The sequence below is a fragment of the Branchiostoma floridae genome, chromosome 13, assembly GCF_000003815.2.
Source record: "Branchiostoma floridae strain S238N-H82 chromosome 13, Bfl_VNyyK, whole genome shotgun sequence".
Classification (NCBI taxonomy): Eukaryota; Metazoa; Chordata; class Leptocardii; order Amphioxiformes; family Branchiostomatidae; genus Branchiostoma; species Branchiostoma floridae.
In genome coordinates, this window is record NC_049991.1 from 18,179,082 (window position 1) to 18,205,892 (window position 26,811).

General features: G+C 43.3%; 1 protein-coding gene across 1 annotated transcript; it reads left to right on the forward strand.

The window, feature by feature from the left end:
- The first annotated feature begins 358 nt into the window (after positions 1 to 358).
- Positions 359 to 19,004, forward strand: LOC118428588 (prokineticin receptor 1-like). Its single transcript, XM_035838687.1, has 4 exons — positions 359 to 390; positions 12,973 to 13,109; positions 14,326 to 14,465; positions 18,564 to 19,004. The coding sequence occupies exons 1-4, from the start codon at positions 359 to 361 to the stop codon at positions 19,002 to 19,004; spliced, it is 750 nt and encodes a 249-aa protein (XP_035694580.1).
- Positions 19,005 to 26,811: the final 7,807 nt, after the last annotated feature.

Here is a 26,811-nt window from a genome sequence, read left to right on the forward strand (position 1 = left end):
TGCTAAGTGCCAAATCAAAGGATAATAGGCGTGTAATGGGTTCGCCTTTTCAGCGATTTGTCACAAGGAAATGGATGTGTGAGCGAGCTGAGTTATTTCGAAGGTCACGTTTATCGACAGCCTGTTAACACTCTTTTCAAAGATGGTACTATTTTCGGTGTTCTAGTAGTTAGGGTTATTTACTCAGAATCTGGAAGTACTGAGCTCGAATCCCCAATGGAAAAGGTACTTCATATATACCTATTTCATAGCTAGACGCAGGTGAAAATGAGTACCTTGCCTCGGATTGGACGCTACATATATACTAGGAACTGTATGTAAAAGAACCCGCCGCCGTCAGTCCGTTTTCAGTACAACCATGGTGCGCTACACCACGAGGCGGTTCATTGGGTATGAATAAAGTACAAACAATACGGTTACCTATTACCCACATCAGCCGCTGTGTTGAAAGGATTGTAGTGTTCAGGACCGCGGCATCACTCCGACGCCCACTCACTCCAAATATTATATGGCCTTTCAATACTGACTGAAGAGCAAGGGTATAACGTTTCATTTATTCTGGGTATTCCCGATAAAAATAAGTAGCCAATTCTGATCATAGACAACCTTCCCTAGATTATGGCCTCTGAAACAGTTGGCAATCGCTCCTGGCAAAAGCAAATGTGGCAGATCAGAAAAGGTTGTCTCTATACTGGATATTTTTGATCAAAATAAGAAGCCAATTACATATCATGGACAACCTTCCATATCGGACAAACATCCAGTTTGTTTGTTTGTTTATTTTCAACCGCCTGGGTGCCCTATTCAGTTTAGACAAACTGATTTCCAATAGGGCCCAATATTTACATAAAAGGAAATAAAAGCATATTACAAAGAAAATAAATAGACATACACATCGGAACATATAAGTACAAATGAAACATGAAAGACTGTCTGTAACTGTTTGCAATCCGTCTTGGGAGAAAAATGTGGCAGAGCAGCAAATGGATAAGGTTTTACCTTCATAGGTGTTCAGCTCTTATTCCATCCATGGTCCAATCCTAACGTAACTCATGCATTACCTTTTTAGATTAACAGTTGGCAATTGGGCCTGGCAAGGTTAAATGTGGCTGGGCACCTTTACCCGTCTTTATTGGGAATTCCATTTACCCCATTTCCAGTAGGACGGCGCTCCCACCGCGCTCACTCTGTGACCTAAATTTGACAGATCGCTCAAAGAATTGTATAGAAAAGAAACGAATCTTTTTACACTTGTGTGTTTTGTTCAAATGTCTTCTTGGTCACACTTTTATGTTTTGTATGATATATGTATGTGAAAGCGAAGGTTACACATATCCTATTAAGGTCACAATGAGAGCGCATTGCGATCGCCGTCTAGTGGAAATGGGGCCTATAAGTATTCAACTCTAAAAGTATCTAAGGCACAACCTCGCACTTGTTTAATCTTTCTGAAGAAAGACGGCTTCCTTGTTGGCAATCGGTTCTGAAAGAAGCAAATGATAAATCACAGACCAGTGCAGTTTTTATATGTCAGTATATTCCTCAACATAATTTTTTATAGTTAAGGCTATAGGGACTAACAAAAATAAAAAAAAGACATACTTGAATGCACATCACTGCGTACCCGCACTACGCATTCTTGCGTGTAAATATAAATTCCCCACACGGTTTCAGTTTAGATTGGCTTCAACATCTCTCATGAGGGCCTACGTGACGTAGGTAACATAATTCTCGCCTCTGCAATATAAGATTGATGTCAGTAATTTCAGCCAATGTCTTTTCCAACGAGCTGGCACCCATAAAGATGAAACGAGGGATTACGTATCTGCAAAGTTGTAACAACAAATGAAGTACTTTAATCCGACTCGTTGATATAATACGTTAATAAAGTGGTCTCGTAAGCACTTGCTGAAAGTACAGCAGATCGCCAACAAATCATCAAATATCCCGTCTTATTACACTGCCCAGCCGTCGCAATTTAACAGACTGACGCCGGTAGATATTGCGTATATAAAGGTCTGTTTCCAGCTTGATTAACGTCACTTAACATTTTACACCACGCTCTGCGTTCCTATGAATGCGTCACAATCTATAAAGGCGCCAGGCCTCGACGGAATAGATTTGGGAGACAAGAAATCTGTTAGAATTTGTGTATTTGGTGTATACATTTATATTCCGCGTTAAAATAAACTAGAGAAGGATTCTCAACGGACATCTTTTTACATATTGAGAAGAGCTGCATAGTGGATTTGTCATTCAAAACAAAGACAGTTGTATAAAACCTGTCTATATTGTATACGGCAATTGATTAGAAGTTACTACGGCTGTGGAATTGACCTTGAAAGCGAGTTGAGTTGCGTTGTGAGTTGCGTTGTGTTGCCTGTGTATTCTGTTCAAAGCAAATTCTTTCCCAAGCTAGTACTGCCCTCTACATTCTCGTTCAAAGCAAAGATGTTAATATAGGAACTAAATACAGTATATCGTATACGACAATTAATTTGAATATATCACAGTTGTAGAATCGACCTACAAACTTTTTTTTTCAAAAATCGAATCTCATCCTACGAGGAATTGTAAAATTAAGATTCATTTGACGAAAGGAATCTCTTGAGACTGTGATGACGTCAGCGTCAGCAACGGCAATCGTTATGGTTATGGCAGATATTGGACAATCAACCTGCTCTCATTTCGTTTTGTAGCATCCGAGCATTTATCTACAGACTGTATGGAATTGATAGCATCGATCACATAAAATGGATAATACTTCACATGGGAAGGGTTTAACGCCAGCATTTCCGATTCCATTGCAGCATGGTCTGAAAAAAACGAATCTTGCAAAAAGCTCGCGTTTTTTTCGAAAATACATTCCTTAAATCAGTTTGAATATAGTTAGAATCTTGAAACACAACAAAAGTAGTACTCATTTCCAACGTTTCGGTGTCTGTCCCACACCATCATCAGGGCAGAAATTGAATAGCTGGATCAGCTTCTCATTGCTACTAAACCGATGTAGGTGAGAAGCAGATCCTGCCATGGCATTCTAACCCTGATGATGGTGTCCGATAGACACCGAAACGTTGGAAGTGAGTACTACTTTGGTTGTGTTTCAAGAGTTGTGTTACTTTATTGAGTATTTACCAACCTGATAACACTATTTACGGATACACGATTTCCTGCTATCGAAAGGAAAACGGAAAGTCATCTTCATCCAGTTTTAGCTCACTGAAGAGCTAGTCTTCCACTGGTCGTCACAGAGAGGACAGGCGCTATGTACAGTATTTACAGGTTCATTAATATTGTACCGGGGAAATTCCCCTAGCTCTTTTCGACAAGCACAGTGAATAGTGGACCATGGCTTAACGTCCCGTTCTAAGGACTGCAACCTTTTCCGGTAGCGTGCATGTCGGGTGAGCGACATCGAACTCACGGCTTCTAGTTCCAGAGGCAGGGCCGCTAACCACTGGACTACGTGCGCTACCGCTGATTCACGTTCAGAGCCCTCCAGGTACCCAAAAAGTTCTGCCAGAGCTGCCTAGCTTTGAAGGGCAAATGGTGTTGACGGGGAACCTCGGGATATATGGCCTAAATTAGATAAGCAACTCTCCAAAGGTCGTGCCTTTGTGGGTCTCACCCCTTGCTCTAAAAGGTACCGATATTGGCGGAAGTACGTACATGAAAGTCTCGAAAGGCCAGGTTTAATTGAAGTGAACAAAACGCCTTCTATCTGTGCTTTCAACACACCACGCTCTCACCCGATCTAACCCGTGTCCATGGCGATAACAAGGTTTGAAGCAGACACCCCGGGTCCTAACCACGGATGCCCTGGCCACGGCGGAGTTTTATGATAACGTTTCATATTTTCTTTCAACACGTCCCGCCGGACTTGCACGACCCCCAAAGGTTAGGAGTCTCGGAGGTTCTGAGCGTTTTGTACGCGCTGATATTTCAGGGATGGTAAGGTCTGAGTTGGGGTCGCACATTTCCCGCAAAGGTTTCAAGAGGGATGAGGCTAGCTGAAGGGTTAAGGATTTCTGTGATAATCCTAAGTTGAGTAGGATTCTGAAAGGGAGAGAGTCGCCGTACAATAATTCTCTTTTGAAAGAAAGGTGAATCCATCAACGTGCTTTTCAAAGAGGAGTGCGCATGCTTTTTATACGTATATGCTCGCCATAAAAGTGATTGGTCGTCAACATGCTGTACCGTATATGTCGGGCTGTAGCGTTGGCATGGATTTGCTTCGTAGCAAAAGTGTTTTATTATTCTGTGACAAACTTTTCATTTAGTGACGGATATGACAAAGGTCGCATAAAGCTTCCATAAGGAATCTCAATTACCGGCACAATCTTATAAAAGGAAACGCCAATTTCTTATCAACAAGTCAAGCCATGTCGAACGGGATTGACGTGTCGCCGCGCTGTCTCCTGTCTTTTACAGAGATGATTGGAAAATAAACATTCTCTTGATAGACCACAATCGTGACGTCAGAATTGTTTTGGCGCCAATTCTCTACCCCTTTGATGTGTAAGACATTCAGCCGTCAATGCAATCTGCTGTCAGGGTGTGCATACCTAAAGGCGGTGGGTATCTCATTTCACTTGGGGCAAAGGTGCGGCACTATGCGGTTCGTTCACTGCAGCACTGCTGTGTTATTTTTGCCGATTTTTTTTATAATTTAGATGTAGCGTAATACGTAAAATTGCGACATAGAAGACAACAAAATACACTAAACGTAAGAATCTTTCGGACCCCGCAGTGCCGCACCGGTACCCCAAGTCCAGTGAGATATTACTAACAACTTAAGCGGCCTTTAACTGACGTAACATGTATGCAAGTGTTGATATAGATCATAGCGCTTGAAACATGCCGTATTCTCAAAGGTAACAAGTAGTTATTTGCAAAATCAGGCCCGAAGGCTAATTGCACAAAGACTACAATAACACAAGCTGGATTAGTCTGCCTTGTCCAGCAACAAAACCAACGCCATTTCGGCTGTCTGTGATAACATACTTATCTTGTTCGAGCTCCCACTGGATACAATCCAATGTAGATTGTCTTAACGGGTGGGTCTGGGTATTCCTTCTCCTCCTTTTCTTTTTTTTTTAAAGTCAAGTTCGTACAATTCTACCCTAATGTTACTACCATGAAGATAAAGAGCGGCCCATATCGATAACTGTAGCAGCATCTCTTCTCCATAGTCAGAAACAACAAGCTGTTAATAGGGAAGCTTGACTTCACTGACTCAATAGGCGGAGCAGGGGTTACGAGGGCTGTTCGGGAGATTCCCAACTCCATTTAATAGTAGTAGGCTCCCAGAAAGCATGATATCTTAATGTACTTTATAAAGTGACCAGCCAGTTTCAATCTGCACTGTTGGGTTTTCTTGGTGACAGATCTTGGTTCAACTGTAGGTTTCTTAGCTTTTGCTGCCATGACACGTTGAGGCACATGGGGAGCATGCGCGTATGCGAGTGTAGCAGCCATTTAGCTTCTCTGCCCACCAAAAAAGGGTTGTCTGAAGTCACTACTTTAGACATTACATTACATTACATGTCATCTTAAACTACCAGTAGGGACAGACAGAGAGTCCCTACAGCTACTAGATATGGGGCTGAGTGAGAGTGAGAGTGAAAGAGAGAGTATGAACTAGAAATTGTCTTAGCCAATACACCAGTCAGCCTTCTCCTGCTGATGACAGCGATCAAAAAGACCTTCGTCTTGTCCGCCTGCATCGATCGTCACCACGTACACGCCTGATCAGTTAAGTCCTGACAGCTACCACCCTGATCTCCTCTAATGACGAGATACATCTTGATGTAGTAGCGAGAGGGCAGCAACCCCGTTATATGTGACATCTGGAGGTGCAGGTGTGCCTAGCATACAAAACACGGACTTCATAAAGGTGGCGAGGATCACATGAAAGCAAAATCACATTTGCGGTATCGGTGATGCGGAGAAAAATGAATGAATAAATGAACGAATGAATAAATGAATGGATGAGCGAATGGATGGATGGATGGATGGATGGATGGATGGATGGATGGATGAATGGATGGATGGATGGATGGATGGATGGATGGATGGATGGATGGATGGATGGGTGGATGGATGGATGGATGGATGGATGGATGGATGAATGGACGAACGAACGAACGAACGAACGAACGAACGAACGAACGAATGAATGAATGAATGAATGAATGAGTGAATAAATAAATGAATGAATAAATGAAGACCCTTATTTCTTCCCAACTGAGCTAAGAACAGGTCAAACAAATACAAAATATGTAGACTTAGTATCGACGTGTCTAATCTAACACAGAAGTTCGGCTTCTACACGCTTAGTAGTAATGTTGAAAATATAGTACTTTATGGGTTTAGCTGAAGTCGGTTTGTCAAAGCGCATGAGGAATTTAAATGTGTCCGTGCAACTCATGTGTCTAACGTGGGGGAATCTAGAAGTTAGAACTGCTACTGATAGCATATCTGTATAGTATCACATCATTGTTGCGAGTAGAATGCCTACCATTGATATCACTTCACGGGGACAGTGAACATGTACGTCGATACAAGTGTCTAAGTGCAATAATGATAGGCCTAATGCCTTTCTATCACATTATAAGACATTTAATGACTACAGACTACGAAGTGCTTCACGTTATGGGGTCCATTGACGTCATGGATATTGATTAAAACTACTTACGTATTCAGGTAGGTCTCCCATGTTTCAAAGTTTCTAACAAATGCGCTTTCACGTACATGTTCCATTTTTCAAAGTTTGGAACAAGTGTGCTTTGCATGTCGGAGCGAAGTTTTCACAATACCTCTGGATGAAATCTGGATGAAACGAGTAACTTCGCTGATTCAGCGTAAGAGTCTTAACCTCCTGTAAACGTCTGAGCGACTTGCCACTGACGAGTTTTCATCAGCGCCGAACAGGAACTAGTTTCACGGCTGGATGGATCTGCTTGTTTGAATAGAGAAGCAGCACTTGGTCTTCTTCCAAATGTGTTCTTACAAGTTACACTTAAAACGCTTATATATATGTCTAAGTGTTTCTATCCTAGGAGGATCCATCGCCTTCGGGTATTCTTTTGATCTTATATTTCTCCAGTGTCCAAAAAAGTCTTAAAGGGCTTCACGTAAAACGCAATTATCTTCCTTCCGGGAGACATATTAAAGTATAAGATGTCCAAACCCAATTTGGAATCCTTCCAAAAAAAGTTTAGTTCTTAAAAGTTTAGTGCAAGTCTAAGTTAAAAAAAGGGTTTTCTGTAAGAAAGCTTTATCGCTTTAAGATATTCTGTCGATCTCATGTTTCTGCAGGCTACACAGCAAACATGATTACCGTCCTATTCAGGGGTACAGAAAGAGTGTGTGGATGCCGGAACACACTTTGGAAATTTTCCCAAAAAAGGTCCTAAAAGTTTTGCTTGATAAAGGGCAAGTGCTTTCTGTAAGGGAGCTTTATCACCTTAGGACAGCCTGTCGCCAACTCTGAATGCCCGTCCAGAAAAGTGCTTCTTTCGATCATTTCAATGCTGCCTAGACGCATGTTGGCAGTAAATCAATAAAAGAAATTCAAAGTGGATTTCTAAATTTCTTAGCGCTCTAACACACAGAGCCTTGCACTCTACGATTGAAGAGATGGCGGTCGACTGACCCCAGTGACCCAGGCACTAACCCCCTCTAACTACCATTTTTGTGTCGGCATGCTTTTAGTGAACTTTTGCGATGCCTTTTGTAGAGAAAGGAGTCCATGTCCAATAAAATGCATGGTCAGTGAAGAAACCAACGCTTTGCCTGTAGCTGTCCATTAGGTTTATAGAAGACCCCAAACCGCACGTGTACCTTACAGCCGTGGTTAGAGGTTAACCTCCTTGGAAAGTTTGAACTGATCTTATTTATTCAACCTCTCGGTTTATAAAATGCTGAAAGAAGCCGGCAACAGAAACAATGTAGTTACTTTTTGGGACCGGCTTCTTAGATACGAGTACAAGGAATTACCAAAAAAAAAATCAAATACAAATGTTGACTCTGATGTCTTAGCTCCATTCTTTGTTATCAATTTTGTTGATAGTCTTTATGATAAGTATGAGTTATGAGTGTTCTAATCGTTGTTACAGGTTTGTGTAGCGTTAATGTGTTAGTAGGTTTGGTAATATGAAGTACATGTTTGTAATTATTAACAAGACTAAAGGAATACTAATGTTTTATATGCTCAATAATGGAGATCATTGAAATAAATGTCAACAAATATACAAAAGATAAAATCAAAATGCATTTAATCCTCTGTTTGGAGATATCTTATTTTATATCATAGTCAGGTGGATAGACTTTTTATTGAGTTTCAGCTGCACAAGCTTTGCTCCTTGTGGCCCTGAACTTCTCACTTCAGTAATTATCAGGATTCTCGCGGTCCCGAATCTACAAGGCATTCCGCTGTTTTAATAAGTATAGCCTGAAACGATAGCTTCCGTAACACGCTTATACAAGTCAGAAGACTCGGGCAAAGTTGAGGCAACCGAGCTGCAAGTCAAGCTCCGTGCTTCTATTCTCTTACAACATGATGTGTAATACATTCTACGCTATCTCAGTAGTTAAGAGTGTTATAACTTCAGCTTGCTGATTCTTAGCATACAATATACAGACTTTGTATGACGAGAAAATGCCCCTAAAGATCTATACACAGTCGATTCATAATTCGAAAGCCCTTATATCGAAATGTTATTAATGACCTTAGTGATCTAAATCATGCTACAAATTCCAACCTGACCCCCGGGTTGTAGCAGTGCCCTGTTCTACTGATTAAGGATGATCTAATGCGAGCATGAACATACAGGCTTACGTTGGACGTAGACAGACTATGGTTGACAGCTGAACATTAGATCATATAGGTGATTCTGACAACAAAGTGTTATAAAATCAGCTTGCTGATTCTTAGCATACAATATACAGACTTTGTATGACGGGAAGATGCCCATAAAGATCTATACACAGTCGATTCATAATTCGAAAGTCCTTATATCGAAATGTTATTCTACTTGTTAATAGCCTTAGTGATCGAAATCATGCTACAAATTCCAACCTAACCCTTGGTTATGGCAGTACCCTAGTCTACAGATTAAGACAAGTTTGGTACGAGCAGGCTTATGTTGGACATGACACGTAGACAGACTATGGTTGACAGCCGAACATTAGATCCCATAGGTCATTCTGACAACATCGTATTGAGTTGCTGGAAAGGAATGCATTAGACAAGGTGTTGGCTACTTTGAAGCTTAATATGAGATATATTACTATCAAGTTCCCAAATACAAAGTTTCCAAAGATCTGACCTCTATTTTGCGTAGAACAGCCTGATATATATACCTGACAAGACATAGAACTTCCTCCTCCTCCTCCTCCTCCTCATCATCATCATCATCATCATCATCATCATCATCATCATCATCATCATCATCATCGTCAACATCATCATTTGTCATCCTCATTACGAGGTGCCTGAAATACCTTAGTCTTGATGATGGAAGATTTCCAAATTACCTATGGTGAGTGCAATCAACATCAAATTGCATGATAGTGGTGATGATGATGTTTTGTTTTTATTTACTAAGAGTTCACCGCAAAACAAGGCTCGTTGAGCCATTCAAGCGTTTTGGGTTACATTTCTGTATTGTGAAGACATATTTCTGTTAACCCTTAACTTAAACAGTTTCAGATTGTACCCCGTGGGGAAGCAAGTCCGTGGAAGCTTATTCCATAGTGATGTTGTTCTAAGAAAAAAGCTCTGAGCGTGGAACTTCCTCCTGGTATGAGGATTGTGGAGGAAAAAAGAATGATTTGCTGTTGATGTTGATGATGATGAAATTTGAACATGTTTCTCTCCACAACCTTGGCATTTTTGCAGCCTTCAGCAAACGTTTCGACAATCATCTGTCGTCTTTCTTCCTTCGGTGAAAGTGGGAGGTTACAGAAGGAATATCAAGTTGAGTTGGGCATTACATATATCACTTTGAGACTGGAGTTTCAAATATTAACACCCCCCCCCCCCCCAAGCTGGAATAAGCTGCCAAAACGTCAGAAAATCTAATTCAAAACGTGCCACTTTTGAGGTTTATATTCGTCTATTGAAATTGAATTCAATACCGCACTGAAAGGTGAGACCAGATTTTTAGTAACATTATTTACGGGTCGTGACTGATCTTTAACATCTGCAGAGTAGTTATACTTGATCTGTCATTATTATATTGTCGTCAGGAACTTATTATATGGATAGGTCGACCTTTAGAACCAGAAGAGATTCAATGTGTCTCCACACATATCTGCCAAAGTCATTCTGATTGGTCATATTTCGTTGATCCTGGGTTATCCTGCGAAACGTATGAAGGATTGTCCTGTAGATTTACGTAATGGATCGTCATCAGTTTCCGAAGTAGAAAAGTTGCTGTCCGTCAGTCATATCGAGGCAAAGAATACTAATAGCGGATCGGTGTGGATCGCAGGAAGTCAAAGCCATCTTACATCTGCCGATGAAAGCCTTTTTTAAAGGTGGTGTTTTTATGTATGGTATGTTGGTTTATTTTAAATAACAATGGGCTAGTTATACTGTTATCTTTTAGCATGTTACATAAAATTGGTGAAGAGCAGAAATGCCCCTTGTTTTACTGTACGTTCGATAATTTTCCACTTATGGTCTTTTCATTTTATTCCTCTCTTATTGTTTCAAAAGATTCTGCAAACGGATACGTGTAATTGTATTCTTTCATCATGAGGTTCAAACCCCCACCCTTCACATTTAGCGGTGATTATTTCTCAAAGTTATTTCTCAGTGTCGTTTGTAATCCATCGTTCCTTTTTTTAAATGTTCTTTTATTTCTGTCTCTCCTTCCTCACGAGATAAAGAAAACATCGAAAGAATCCTAACGCGCTCAGCTCTTGATCGATTCATAAGTGCGATCTTAATTCCATGCAACAACATCCTATAACACTAAAAGTCCATATCCTAAATCACGTTCACGTACATGTGCCGCGGAGTGCATGCATGTATTCATCACTTCTTGTACCCGTGTGGAAGAGCTTTCAGCAGCTCTATAACACTGCTGATTAACGATGGCACGATTACGAATAAGACCATCAAAGGTGTGCCCGACGTGCGCTCTCCAAAGACGGATGTAAAGGGTTTTAAATCAGTTTCCACCGTTTCCGTCCGTAATCTCTTTATCCCATGTAAGTCCTGGAAGAGAGGGAGAAAGAGGAGTGCGCTGCGTCTTTGTCAGCATGCATGGTCAGCTCACCCGTTATATAAGAGTTTCTTGTAAGTCTGAAATATTATGACCTTGGGGGTAAAAGCCGTCCACAACTTGCGCAACACTCACGGCAACTTAAGCTGCATCAATGGACCTTCGTAATGGATCGGGAGAAGGAAAATGCACAACTAATGTTTCCGCGGTTGGTTGAACATGACGTACCTTTACGGGATAAAACGGTCTCAGGAAAAGTTACGTGACTGGACGGTTACAATGATGCACCTGTAGATACAAGTTTTGCGAAGGTCGTTGAAAAGTCAGATAAGAGCAGTGTAAGTTCCTCCATCTGAAGCCAATACGATGAGCTTCTGAGCTGACAGGGCCTTTAAACAGAGTTTCTGTTCAGCTACTAAGTTCCTCCTGTTCATGGCAATAAAGTTCGTCTTATATTTTTCTTATTTATCAAAACATCATATGATTCAACAAGAACCATTCGCTAGTTCACTCTATGTTTATAACGTCACAGGGATAAGACTACATGTATATTGAGGTAACCAGAGAATAATCACCTCACCTCAACCAGAATTTCAGAAGAAAAAATCAGATAAATAAAAAGGTCAGTGTCCGACCCTTATCGTTTGCCATATGACCTAAGATAAATAAGTGAAAGTGCCCCTGGTTATATAAGGCCTGGTAAGACAAGTATCTGCAGTTTGTGAAAGCAAATAATGTTCAATAAAATCATTAAAGTGTTCGACTTGGTTGATCACGATAATAAGGACATTCAGAGAGCTAAATTTGCAGTTTGCATATTCGTCAACATATATACGACATCATGGTTAATGACCCCAAGAGTTGGGGAAAGGTCCCCAAAGGTTTTTACTTTAATTGCAGCTTTAATGAGCATCTTAACCAGCTTCACCTGCTGCCTTTGTAGATACTCACGACCAAAAGCGATTCGTGCGATGCAATTTTGTTTTTATCTGCCCGGCTAGTGAGCCGAATTTCTTTTCTGCGGTTACTGACCCTTTAAATGTCATTACACAAACTCTGCGACTGTCTATGTTGCCCTTACACAATTATCATGACGAATGAGTCCATTCTAGTGACGCTGCAAAAGAGTGATGGATGTCTATGATGTATATGAATGGTATTTGGAAAGTGGTTACCTGGACGTCTAACCTTCATAAACGTAACAGTAATTATAGTAGAGTGGACTCATTCTTCAGATAACCGGCATCTATGTCATCCCTTAAGTTAAGCTAGGGGCATAACCCGCCGTACGTGCTTTTTGTCCGTACGTTTTTTGGGAGTTCACGTCCGCCACGTTTTTCCGAAAACGTGGGGAAGGACTGGCAAGAGCAGGGAGGGAGTACGTCTCAACGCACGTCTCTCGCAAGGTTGCGCAAGCTAAGGTGTAAGTATGTGGTCTGCACGCCACGCCTGGTCGTGAGCCGGTTGCGTGCATCGTTCGTTGCGCAAGTGGTAAGTGAGTTTGCCCACGTTTTGGCACGTAGACACCACGCAGTTGCAAGTACGGCGGGTTGTGCCCTTAGCTTTAGTGAGACATCTGGAGCCGCATAGTCTAAGTTTCTGAACCTTTATTCAGCCTGTCGAAAAACCGGTTTCGTTCCGTACAACTACTTGGGTGGCTAGAGGCTAATTAGGCTTAATAAACATAACAGTTGTTGTTGTTTATTTATTTTTTTGTTGTTTTTCCACACAGATACATCGTCCTGTACCACCCTCAGAGACGCATGGGGTCCGTGCTGTCCCTGGTGGCTGTGGGGCTGGTGTGGGGCGTGTCGCTGCTCGTCTCGGTCCCCACCGCCCTGTACTCCGTCACCATTTCCGCTGTAGGAGGTACGCACTTAGTCACCATGTTCAATACACATAGATATGATGAATAGCTTCCTCTGGATAATGATTCAGCTGAAAGTCGTTTTTTTTTTTTAAACAAAACCAACAATGCCTACTTAGCCCTATCTAGACGGGGGGAGAGTGCTAAAAGTGCCAGCGCCAACTTTGACCTCCGTATCCGCTCCGTAACTGCTGAACGACATGTGTTTGGAGTACCAAACTTAATAACTTTTCCCAGAATTCTGTTGGCAACAGTTCTACGGTGAAATTGTAAGTTTGTAATTTTTTGTTTCTGACTGGCATGTTTTAACAAATGTCTTTTTAAACACATTCTTCAAGGTTTTCTTGTTGAACCACTCTTGACAAGTTTTCCTATATCATATACAGCTTATGTAAGTTTATGTTACATTATTGATTGAATATTCGTAATGTATGCTAATTTGATGACGTGATCGGTCAGAATCCAAGATGGCGGGCCATATCATGAACAACGGCATAATCATGTTATTCTCACTCAATTTTCGACGAGTTACAGACATGTGATCTTTTTAACTTAGTATCACATGATCTTGAGGATACGTAATGTCAGTAATTGGTCAAACACGCCAGGACCTGGGGCCAGTCCAAAATCTTTATGATTTAAGTCAACAACCATAATAGTTACCGTACCTGTGCCTAGACTAGACTTCAGGCCACCAAGTTCAAAACCTATATATCAAGTTTAACTTATGTTCTACTAAGGAATGTTTGTCTTAGGCTTTATATTGTTGTTTCATTTGAGTACACATTAGCCAGTTGCGCTTTTAATGTGTATTCAATGGCAAGTGTAAACGTATGCATGTGTTGGCACCCATGCCCGGGTTTGCCATGTATTGCCTTGTCTGCAATTTCAATAGATCTAAATCAACAACCCAAACACAAGATCACCTTGCTCCCGTGTACAGGTGACGGAGCAATCTTCGTGCCTAGACTAGACCTCTGACCGCCAAGTTCCGAACCTATATACAAAGTTTAACTTATTTTCTACTCAAGAATGTTTCTCTTTAGACTTAATATTATTGTATGCATTTACCAGTTGCTCTATCTTTGTGCATTCAATGGGAAGTGTAAATGTATGCATGTGTTGGCACCCATGCTTAGGTTTGACATGTATCGCATTGTCTGCAATTTTGATAAATCAACAACCCTAACCACAAGATCACCTTGCTCCTATGTGCAGGTGACGGCGCGATCTGCGTGCAGATGTGGCCGATCCGCCAGTACCGGGCCTCCCGAGCTTACTTCCTCTTCACCATAGTCGGGGAGTTCGCACTTCCGGTCCTCGTCATGGGGGTGTGCTGCGTGCTGGTGGTTCGGAAGGTACGTAGACTGGGAAATCGTTATAATTTGCATTGACTGCAAGTATATTTACTTTAGGCAGTATGTCTAGTCGACCAGCTTAATACAAAATAGCTATTTACACTAAATCATAGTATCTCTCACTGGGATGCCCTAACATCGGCTCCCCGTCCATCCGCCTTGTCGTGGTGTGAGAGCCCGAATGTACCAATCTCCTAGTCCCGGGGTAGGTGGCACGTTCCTACTCTGTAACCTCGAATGAGGGGGTGGAGCTTGGGTAGTCGCTAAAGGATGGACCTCGCCCCTCACCCAAGAGGTTAAAATGGGTTGGCGTAGGGTCAACTACCCTACCTGTAAAACAGCCACCAGTTACAGAAGCACCGATGATAAGAATCCAAAAACCCGTCATGGGCAAGGAAGGGTCTCCACATAGGGGGCTTATGACGCAGGGCAGTGAAAGCCGCAAGGAAGCTGCAAGGCCGACTCCCCTTCTGACGCCCAAGACAACCATAAAGATAGGTACATGGAATGTAAGAACTATGTACGAAACAGGGAGGACAGCACAGGTAGCAAAGGAAATGAGGAGCTACAATATCTCACTACTAGGGCTGAGTGAAACAAGATGGCTACAGGCTGGGCAGCTGAGGCTAGCTACAGGAGAGATGCTACTGTACTCTGGACACACAGAAGATGGAGCTCCCCACACAGAGGGAGTCGCCATGATGCTGTCACAGGAAGCACAGAGGGCACTCATTGGCTGGGAACCTGTCAGCTCACGCATCATTACTGCCAAGTTTGCCACCAAGAAAAGCAACATCAACATGAATGTCATACAGTGCTATGCACCTACTAATGATGCAGAGGAAGAGAAGAAGGATGCATTCTACCAGCAACTCCAAGCTGTCTTGGATAAGAACAGAAACAAGGACATCACTTTACTTATGGGGGACCTCAATGCCAAGGTAGGAGCGGATAACACAGGTCATGAGGAGGTAATGGGAATGGAAGGACTTGGAAAGATGAATGACAATGGGGAAAGGTTTACAGACCTGTGTTCGCTCAACCAACTGGTCATAGGAGGTAGCATCTTCATGCACAAGAGAATACACAAGGCCACATGGAGATCACCGGACCATGTTACAGAAAACCAAATCGACCACATGTGCATTAACCAGAAGTTCCGACGACTGTGGAGTGAAGTAAGGGTGATGAGGGGAGCAGATGTGTCATCAGACCACCACCTTCTGGTGATGTCAGCACGACTGAGGCTGAAGAAGTATTCCACAAACACCAACCCCCGCAAAAGATTCAACGTAGGCCTGCTCAAGGACAAAGACATCCAGACATCATTCAAGCTAAGCCTGTCTAACAGGTTCCAACCTCTGCAGGAACTCTTTAAAGAGGAGGATACAGACATTGAGAACCGGTGGCAACAGGTCAAGAAGGGGTGGCTGGACACATGTGAAGAGGTCTTAGGTAAGAAGAAACCAGAACACAAGGAGTGGATCTCCTTCAGCACTCTACAGAAGCTGGAAACAAGGAAGCAAAAGAAAACTGTACTGAACACAAGCCGGACACGATCAGAGAAGATGAAGGCACAGGAAGCATACACAACTGCTGACAAGGAGGTCAAAAAGAGCATCAAGAAGGATAAGAGGGACCATTTTGAGGACCTAGCTAGACAGGCAGAGGAAGCAGCAGGGAAGGGAAACCTGAGAGACCTCTACATGACAACAAGGAAACTAGCAGGTAAATTTCCACAAGTAGACAAGCCTGTGAAGGACAATGAGGGTAACCCACTCACAACAACAGAAGAACAACTGAGAAGATGGGCAGAGCATTTCAAAGAACTGTTAAACAGACCAGCACCTGAAACACCACCAGACATCCCACCGGCAGACTCAGAGCTACCCATCAACACTGGCAAACCCACAAAGATAGAGATCAAGAAAGCCATCATGTCCCTAAAGAACGGAAAGTCAGCAGGACCAGATGAAGTGCCGGCAGAAGCCCTCAAAGCAGACATAGCAGGCTCAGTCAACATGCTACATAGTCTTTTTGGTAGGATATGGGAGGAGGATCAAGTTCCCTCTGAGTGGAGAGAAGGCATCCTTGTCAAACTACCAAAGAAGGGGGATCTAAGCAACTGTAGCAACTACAGGGGGATCATGCTGCTATCAACAGCAGGGAAAGTCTTTAACAGAATTCTTCTGTGGAGAATGAGGGATGCAGTGGATGCGAAGCTGCGGGATGAGCAGGCAGGCTTCCGCAAGAACAGGTCCTGTGCCGATCAGATTGCCACCTTACGCATCATAATAGAGCAGTCACTGGAATGGAACTCCCCTCTATACATCAACTTCATAGACTACGAAAAGGCCTTCGACAGCATTGACAGAGCCACCTTGTGGAAGTTGCTGAAACACTACGGATTACCACAGAAGTTCATATCTTTAATCCAGAGCACATATGAGGACATGAAGTGTAGAGTAGCACATGCAGGACAGCTGACAGAAAGCTTTGACGTGAACACAGGAGTAAGGCAGGGATGCTTACTATCACCGCTTCTTTTCCTCCTGAGTGTTGACTGGATTATGAGGACAACTACAAAGGGGAAGAGTAATGGGATCCAGTGGACGCTCTGGTCACAGCTAGAAGACTTGGACTTTGCCGACGACCTGGCACTTCTCTCACACAACCACAAACAGATGCAGGATAAAACAGCCCATCTGGATGCAACATCACTGAGTACAGGGCTCAAGATCAGTAGAAAGAAGACAGAACTCATGAAAATCAACACTACAAACAGTACACCAGTCACAATTGGAGGTGAAGAAGTGAAGGAGACAGAGTCCTTTGTATACCTGGGAAGTGTGGTAGACCACCACGGGGGCACGGATAAGGATGTTACAGCCAGGATAGGGAAAGCGAGAGCAGCTTTCATCATGCTGAAGAACGTCTGGGCCTCCAGGGTGATACGGGTAGCCACCAAACTCCGCATCTTCAACTCCAACGTTAAGTCAGTACTGCTCTATGGATCCGAGACCTGGAGAACAACAAAAGCAACGCAGCACAGGATACAAACCTTCATTAACACTTGTCTGAGAAGGATCTTTAAAATCAAGTGGTCAGACAGGATCAGCAACCTGGAGCTGTGGGACAGAGCAGGACAAGAACCAGTGGTCAGTCAGATCCTCAAGAGAAAGTGGTCCTGGATAGGTCACACCCTCCGGAAGCCAACATCCAGCATTACACACCAGGCTCTGACTTGGAACCCTCAGGGCAAGCGGAAGAGGGGGAGGCCCAGGAATAGTTGGAGGAGAGATACAGAGGAAGAGATGAAAAGTATCTGCAACAGCTGGCAGGATCTGAGGAAGAAAGCCCAGAGGAGGGTACAATGGAGGACCATCATCGGTGGCCTATGTTCTGACCGGAACAAAGGGCCCAAGTAAAAGTAAGTATAGTATCAAACTCAAACTCATAACTAGGGGGATCAAATATACACCACATATCCCTTATGTCACAAGATATCTGCCATCCAAAAATCAAGACCATAGCACATCCAGTTCAAAAAGATCCAAAAAATTAATTTCTGCTGCAGTACCAAGGTCACATACCAGGTGGCCCAAAATTGACCTTGACCTTCGTCTTCGTCTTCCCAACACCTGCCTACAACCCAAATATCATCGTAATCCATCAAGAGGTTCTTGTGTTATGCCCACTACAAAAATCCGGACACACACACACACACACACACACACAGACAGACACACCCAAAACTATATCTCCATTTTTCATGGAGATAATAATAGAGAAGTGATTTCAAGACAAATGGCATTCTTTTTCAGTAGAAGGTCACATTTGCACCGGTGCAATATTTCAGATTATGACTACCTTAGCATTATGCATCTTTATTTTTTCTTTGCCTTTCTTATTAAGTGCTGTCGACAGTGTTTGTCAGATTGCAATACGTCCGTTGTATTATCATAATGGCAATTTGAGTCATAGTTGGTTGCCAGACTTACCAATACCGTACACTAAATTGCATCATTAACTTGTCTTTAAACTAGTGGTTCAGTCTTTGATTTACTCTCAAATTAACTATTGACTCCATGTCCCCAGGTTTGGCAAAGAATTCTCCCCGGGCAGCGGACGGACGCCCAGCGGCGCCTGCTGGCCCGGTCTCGGCGCAAGGTGGTCCAGCTCGCCGTCAAGTTCTTCATGTTCGTGGTGTGCTGGGGCCCGTACCACGGCGTCATCGTGGCGCGGGACTTCTTCCCGTCCAGCTCCATCGCCACCGGCGCGCCGGGCACCTTCAACATCTTCTACATCGTGGAGGCCGTTGCCATGAGCAACAGCGTCATCAACACGTTGGTGTACGTCGGGTTCAACACCAGCGTCATGGCGCAACTGGGGGCGCTCATCTGCCTGAGGTCCGATCGGAACGCGCGCCGTGCCGTCGTCACCTTGCAGAGTTACAGAGCCACGACGAACCACGAGGATCCACGGGCTGGCAACGGCACGCCGCCTCCTAATAGCACACGCAGGATCCGGACTCTGTGATTGTTTTTGGCAACGACTCTGGGGTGGAGCCTCAGGTCCGACCGGAACGCGCGCCGAGCCGTCGTCACCCTGTAGAGTTACAGAGCCACGACGAACCACGAAAATCTAAGGGTCAGCAATGGCACCACGCCCCCTAACGGAACACGCAGGATCCTGACTCTGTGATTGTTTTTGGCAACGACCCTGGGGTGGAGTCAGTAGTATAGTTTCTTCGATAGAGTTGCCAGATTCCCCGCAATCATTCCATTTGGAATTCACTTTTAGCAACACCTTGCAGGACCGCCCTTTAATTATAATTCGTCTTTAATTATAACAGGGGCAGATTCTTAAACCGTGGGCATGGAATAGGCAGTTTTTTGCCTATTATTTCTTGAAAATTGTATGGGCACATAAACATAGTACCAGAGCAATTTCATTGCTGAGAAGAAATCAGCAGAAAGTCTATATTTCCATTTTCCTAATCAAATGAAGATCTAAAAGTATAAGGAACGGCCTGGGTTCGTACGATTAAGGACGTTACATAGTACGTCCTTGACACGTTAGGACATCGTTAGTTTTCGCCTTTTCCAAAAAGGAATTGTAAATATCTTACTTATTATGTAGATTGACATGCACAAGAAAATCAATTTACCGTTGGTGGTGGATATAAATGATTGTAATTGATCACGGTTATCTATTGATGCATTTGTTTGTAACAAAAAAACAGTCGTCAATAGTTTGTTGTCATTTTTTATCCTCCTTGTAATGCATGTACAGTGGAAGCCGCTTAATTGCACACCCAATTTGCTAGCGAATTTTGTGCAATTATCCGGCGTGTGCGATAACGAGGAGTTGGTCATTTGGACCGCATCACCACGGTCGGAGGGGCCGAGAGGTGGTATGTGAGGTAGTACAACACACAGTTTATTTACGCGTTACAGTAGTTCTGTAACAATTTCATACATGTTGTCAGTATAGCGACTTCACAAAAGCCGTTATCGGCTTATTTGTACCGTGTCTGACGATTTTAAGCACGCATTTTCAGTCAATTTGCCGACGATGTTTGACAAATTTTCGTGCAATTATCCGGCGTTGGTGATTTTTTGTCGTGCAAAGAAGCGAAGTCACTAACAAGCCACAACTGGCTTCCACTGTACATAGTTTACTGAAAGTGACCGTAAACAGATTTGGTAAGAAGTACGCATTGTATTATTAACTCTGTATCAAGTAAGCATTTGTATGAAGATATTTTGTCCAAAGTTGTAAGTGTGGTCTGTTGGTAATTAATGTTGTTTGAAATCAACAACTGAAACAAAGTGTTCAACATGATAAGTCTTTACACACACGGACCTAAAATGTGCCAAAAGTGTCATGATGCTTTGACGTTGGAACGTGATTTGTCCCTATAGTTATGTGATGTTAATATATGGTACGCGAATGTACTGTTGGTAATTATTGTATGTACGTAATTATTGTATGTGCAGTATGAAACCCAATGTAGTGTCTTAAATATTACATGTACTACTATTGTTACTCTCTAAGCAGCGTTTCGGCTCCAACTGTTTTTACGTCTTGAGACGTTTAGGGGGCTCCTTATTTTGTACCGTTTTGTTTATGTCTGCCGGCAGGCATAAACAAAACGGTACCCAAACACCCCGACAAAACGCCTAAAACACATCGGAAAACAGCTGGAACCGAACCGCTGCTTGAGTCTATAGTATTGTATCAATTATATGACTTCTGGGGCGATATACAGCGATGAAAAAAATGTCTATATTTACAAAGGAGAATGTTGTAAGATGCGCTATATGCAAAGACAGCTTACTTGATCGCCCTTGATCGCCCTTGCTCGTGCAAACAGTTGAAGGGCTGTAATGATGTTGAGTGTGTATTCTGCTGAATTGTGCCCTAGACTGGTTCCTATGTGTTCTTTCTTCCTGTGCCATGTCAAATCTATATGCATTCGGTATCATTTCAATATTAAGTGCAATACAACATAAATGGAATCTCTCATAACATATTACTGAAAAAATACATTTGATAATGTTGTTTCCTGATATCTGAATATAATATCACTTTGATACCTCGAGCATTCACCTGTTGCATGGATTCTCCTGTCGATTCGACAGATGAGTAGGCAGACAGGCATTTACCAGTTTGCCTGCAAGTCAGGCACCTGCACATGACTTTTTATGGTGAAGGAGGGGTGTGCAATTCCTTCTCCACCCTCTCGTCTACTTGAGCACTACGTCCCACTACGTCCCACTGCAGAACTGCATGCCACGTGTGGGGCGGCTCCAGCAGATGCAGCTTTGTTGTTCAGAGTATCCGTCTCCTAGGAGGACTTCCGACCAAGGGTGCAAGGGGTTCCTCCTACCCCCGACTCGTGTAAGCGGGTGCGTCATGCCCGAACATGCCTCTAAGGCCTGTCTCAGCCACATGACCACAAAGGCCTGCCACTGCCACTAGCCGCAGCTAGATACTCATTTACACCTGAGTCAAGTGACGAAAGTCGTATAAAGTGCCTGTTGCATACCTCCCCCCCCCCCCACATGCCAGTAGGTGTCAGTGGAAGATTCCGTCCCTGAGAGACCAGGGGAAACGGCCAACACAGCTGCAAAGATGGTATGTTCGACCAGTGTCCACGGGTCTCTCAAGGAAGGACGAGACTCCGTATTTCGACTCTAAAAGTTTGTTTTTTTCTACATCAGGTTCGTAGGGCCATGTTTTTTGTTGTTGTTGTTTGTTTTCCGCCCTTTTTCTTTCTTCCCTCGTTTGGCTCCAAGAGGGTAAGACTATGAAACTCTCTCTTGACATATTGTCTTCTAGTTATATTCAGGACCATGAGAGCGGAATCCGCTCCAGCAAGACCTTGGGTCGTGGCCAACACGACTACAGACACCGTGTTGTTGACCACTGACCTCAGGTCATCCAGGGGCGGTCAATCTTGTGGAAGCGTGATGGCAATATTTTCCACATTGGAGCTAAGTGAGGTAAAGTCTGAGTTTCCGGCTCAGAACCAAGCTTAAGTGATCCTAATCTCGAATCCTGCCATGTCCCATACCTTGTGCCTTTAGGAAAGCCATTATTATACGACTTTCCTTAGGAGTAGACTACAGACACCGTGTTGTTGACCACTGACCTCATGTCTTCCAGGAGCGGTCAATCTTGTGGAAGCGTGATGGCAGGCAATATTACAATAAAGGTCATTCATTCAATATTTTCCACATTGGAGCTGAGTAAGGTAATAGCTGAGTGTCCAGCTAAGAATCAAGCTTAAGTGATCCGAATCTAGAATCCTGCCATGTCCCTTACCTTGTGCTCTTAGGAAAGGCATTTTTATAAGACTTTCCTCAGGAGTAGACTACATACAGACACCTCAGGTCATCCAGGAGCGGTCAATCTCGTGAAAGTGTGGCTCATTGGAGCTAAGTAAGGTAAAGGCTGAGTGTCGGGCTAAGAACCAAGCATTCGAATCTCGAATCCTGCCATGCCCCATACCTTGTGCCATTATTATACGACTTTTCTCAGAAGTACACTACAGACACTGTGTTGTTGACCACTGACCTCAGGTCATCCAGGGGCGGTCAATCTTGTATGTGTGGCTCATTGGAGCTAAGTGAGGTAAAGGCTGAGTGTCCATCTAAAAATCAATCTTAAGTGATCCGAACCTAGAATCCTGCCATGTCCCTTACCTTGTGCTCTTAGGAAAGGCATTATTATAAGACTTTCCTCAGAAGTAGACTGCAGACACCGTGTTGTTGACCACTGATGACCTCAGGTCATCCAAGGGCAGTCAATCTTGTGGAAGCGTGATGGCAATATTTTCCACATTGAAGCTGAGTGAAGTAATGGATGAGTGAGTTTCCGGCTAAGAATCAAGCTTAAGTTATCCGAATCTCGAATCCTGCCATGTTCCTTACCTTGTGCCCTTAAGAAAGCCATTATTATAAGACTTTCCTCAGAAGTAGACTACAGACACCGTGTTGTTGATGACCACTGACCTCAGGTCCTCCAGGGGCGGTCAATCTTGTGGAAGCGTGATGGCAGGCAATGTTTTCCACATTGGAGCTGAGTGAGGTAATGGCTGAGTGTCCGGCTTAGAACCAAGCTTAAGTTATCCGAATCACGAATCCGCCATGTCCCATACCTTGTGCCCTTAGGAAAGCCATTATTATACGACTTTCCTCAGAAGTAGACTACAGACACCGTGTTGTTGACCACTGACCTCAGGTCATCCAGGGGCGGTCAATATTGTGTAAGCGCGATGGCAGGCAATGTTTTCCACATTGGAGCTGAGTGAGGTATTGGCTTAGTGTCCTCGGCCGGCTAAGAACCAAGCTTAAGTGATCCGAATCTCGAATCCTGCCATTTCAAATATATTGTGCCCTTAGGATAGCAATTATTATAAGACTTTCCTTAAGAGTAGACTACAGACACCGTGTTGTTGACCACTGACCTCAGGTCATCCAGGAGCGGCCAATCTCGTAAAAGTGTGGCTCATTGGAGAAAGTGAGGTAAAGGCTGAGTGTCCGTCTAAAAATCAAGCTTAAGTGATCCGAACCTAGAATCCTGCCATGTCCCTTACCTTGTGCTCTTAGGAAAGGCATTTTTATACAACTTTCCTCAGAAGTAGACTACAGACAACACCGTGTTGTTGACCACAGACCTCAGGTCATCCAGGGGCGGTCAATCTTGTGGAAGCGTGATGGCAGCTGCAGGCAAAGTTTTCTTGTGCTGCTGAGTGGGGCAACGGCTAAGTGTTCGGCCCAGAACCAAGTTTCAGCCATCCCGGGTTCGAATCCTGTCATGTCCCCAACCCTGCGCCCTTAAGGTGGCATCTCACTGTATTTGCGTCAAGCTTGCGTCACTGCGGGGTTCGTTCACTGCGTCACTGTTTTGTTATTTACTCCGATATTTTTATAATTCAGATTTTGCGAAAAAATACAAAAAAGTATGAAAATTCGTTCTTTATCTCTGAAATTCGTTGAGTACCTTTCGAACCCCGCAGTGACGCAAGCGTGACGCAAGTACAGTGAGATACCACCTTTTGGAAAGGCACTTAAATTACACGACTTTCCTCACTCCACCCAGGTGTAAAAATTGGAGTGAGAAAAATTGTTGAGGTAAGAGCTGCTAAAAGTCATCGCCTTCCAACAAATAACTTGGACTTGGTTCATTTTAGAACAGAGCGATGTAGAAACAGCGCCGTCCCATATACGGCACGCTTGATCAACACATAGCCCATCAATGTATGATGTTGTTGTTGTAAATAGCTCTGATTTACTTTTAACGACGGTGTTGCGTATTATTGCTTTGCATTTTAAATTGTAACAAGTTGTATACTTCGCATTTGCTTACCCTATAATCATTTTTGTGTAAAATAATATACAAAAAGACTGTCAAGCAGTGCAATTCAGCCCTTTGGGCTGCAAGACCGCTTTTAATTTGTCATTCTTGTTGAAATGAATGAATAAACCAATCTACTACTTCCATTCCCATGTCCTTACGGCCTTATAAACGTCAATGACTACCATTTATCTGATGCCTGTTCGTTAATACGTTATGGCAGAGTTAGAATAAGTTTACAGTGCCACAATGCCCTTGTTTACCTGAAAGAAAATATTTCAGAATGTTTCTATCCCCCATGGTGTAACACATAGTCTTACAAAATCCCGCTTCTAGAAACCCTCCCACTGGACAGCCCCTCACAAGCTTAGTAATAGCCAGCCTTTTCTAGGTCGGGAGACTTGGGAGGATTTCTCTTGATGTATACATACATGTATGTGCTGACATAGAACGATGTATTATTGGTTGTTACCGCCATGGTGTTGTAGGCTTTGGTTACTGGTTTCCTTAGCACTGAAGCTCATATATATATTGGACCAATTTTCATAGTGATGAAGAATCCTAAGTTCCTTTCAGTTGTGGGAATAGAAATTGGTTATCTCGAGTTATTGGAGCTTACCTACAAGTATGTGTGTGTGTGTGGGGGGGGGGGGAGGGCAATCAATTAGTTGACAAACTGAGGTCGTGCAACAGATGTCAAACTTTCCACTTACTAGAGTACAATGCATGCAACTGCCTCGTGCTAAAGATATATCACCTTGCGGATTGCCCGACTAAGCCCAAACAATCAAGGTACTCTTATTACTCGCTGATTGGAATGTTTTTCAGCACCATGGGGCGTGCATATGATATCATACGGTGTAGTGTGACAAGTGTAGTTCTAGTGTTTTGTTATGACGAGGCGACGTGCTCTGGAAAACGTCCTGATCACCAATTAGGCTGCCAACATCTGGCGGTCCCATGGAGGAACAATTAGCGCGGCACACAATAACTGAAAATATTAGGTTGTATATCTATATCATTATTTCAGTATTTTTGTGTAAGATCGCGTGGCACAGCGGCAGAGTGTTTGCCTTGTGACCGAGAGGTCGCGGGTTCGAATCCGGCTGCCGTGTCACTGGTCTTGTGAAAGGCACTGACCTTGTGAAAGTGCCCTTGGGAAAGGCACTTTACACGGCTTTCCTCACTATACTCGGGTGAAAATGCATATGAGTACCTAGCTTCGGCTAGGGCCGCCCCTCGGATAGGACGTTAAATGGAGGTCCCGTGTATGGGGAGAGTCACATGCACGTTAAAGAACCCCCGCACTTGCGCTGGTGTGGTGTGAGATGGAGCAAAACCCTTCTGTCTGGAGTTGGTGATTCACTTCAAATCTCCAGGATGGAGGCCTGGTGAACCTCCATACCGTATTAGCCACACGGTGATTTACATCATTCACCCGGGAGACCTGGCGCATCCCCGTCTTGTAATTAGCCAGCGAAAGGGTATGTCACCCCGTAAGGCCCCCTTTCCACTAGACGGCGATCGCGCTGCGCTCTCACTGCGACCTAAATAGGATATGTGTAACCTTCGCTTTTACACTTGGAATATCATACAAAACGTAAAATTGTGACTGAGAAAACAACAAAACAAAGTTTTGCAAAATACAAATTGAACCAGTGGTAGTTTTGACGCAGAAAAATAAAACCACATTTGATGGCTTTGATTGTTATATCACATTTGATTTCCAAACATGGCCCTGATCATTAAACAATATATGAAATATTTGAAATCTGTACTTGCGTTTCTAAGCCAAATTGTTTGCAATTCAGCTCCACTGCAGAAAACAATCTTTATTTTCAGTGCAGTACAGTATGTATCAAACAAATGTGCTTTCTTTACTTAACGTTATCATATTGATTGTAACTCGGTGTTTTATATACAGGAATAAAACCCCATACCATATACGAGTACCAACTGTCCAGCCGCCCCCACAATTTTCAAGGAGCAACAATTTTCTCAGTCTCTTGAGTGATGGTTGAGCCAGGTTTGGCTGTATGAATTCGGAAAGGCCAGCATGATTCACCGATAAACAAATTGCTCCTTCTCCCATTCATTAGTTACACATCTCGTAACCCCTGCTTCGCCTATTGGGTCAGTTAGTCCTCACTCATAGTGAGAAATTGGGCTGGTCTCAATCATGATGTTTCTGACCTAGGGCGAAGAGTTGCTGTTACAGTTCCAATCATGTAACCCGTAACCTTGAGTGGCCCTCGGGCCTTGTTAAGTGGTGACCATTGAGTAAAAAAAAATCACACGTTTGGCACATTTTCTGTCAGTTTGACGGGAACTCTAAGACAGATCTGTGGAAATCTCGTTTCTAAGCTGACTCTAGAGGAACAGAGTCAAACTGCAGCTTCTGCCTAGATTATAAGTTTCACATAGATAATATGGTCATGTAGATTTCACCTCTGGGACTGCTTTATGAAGTTTATCTATC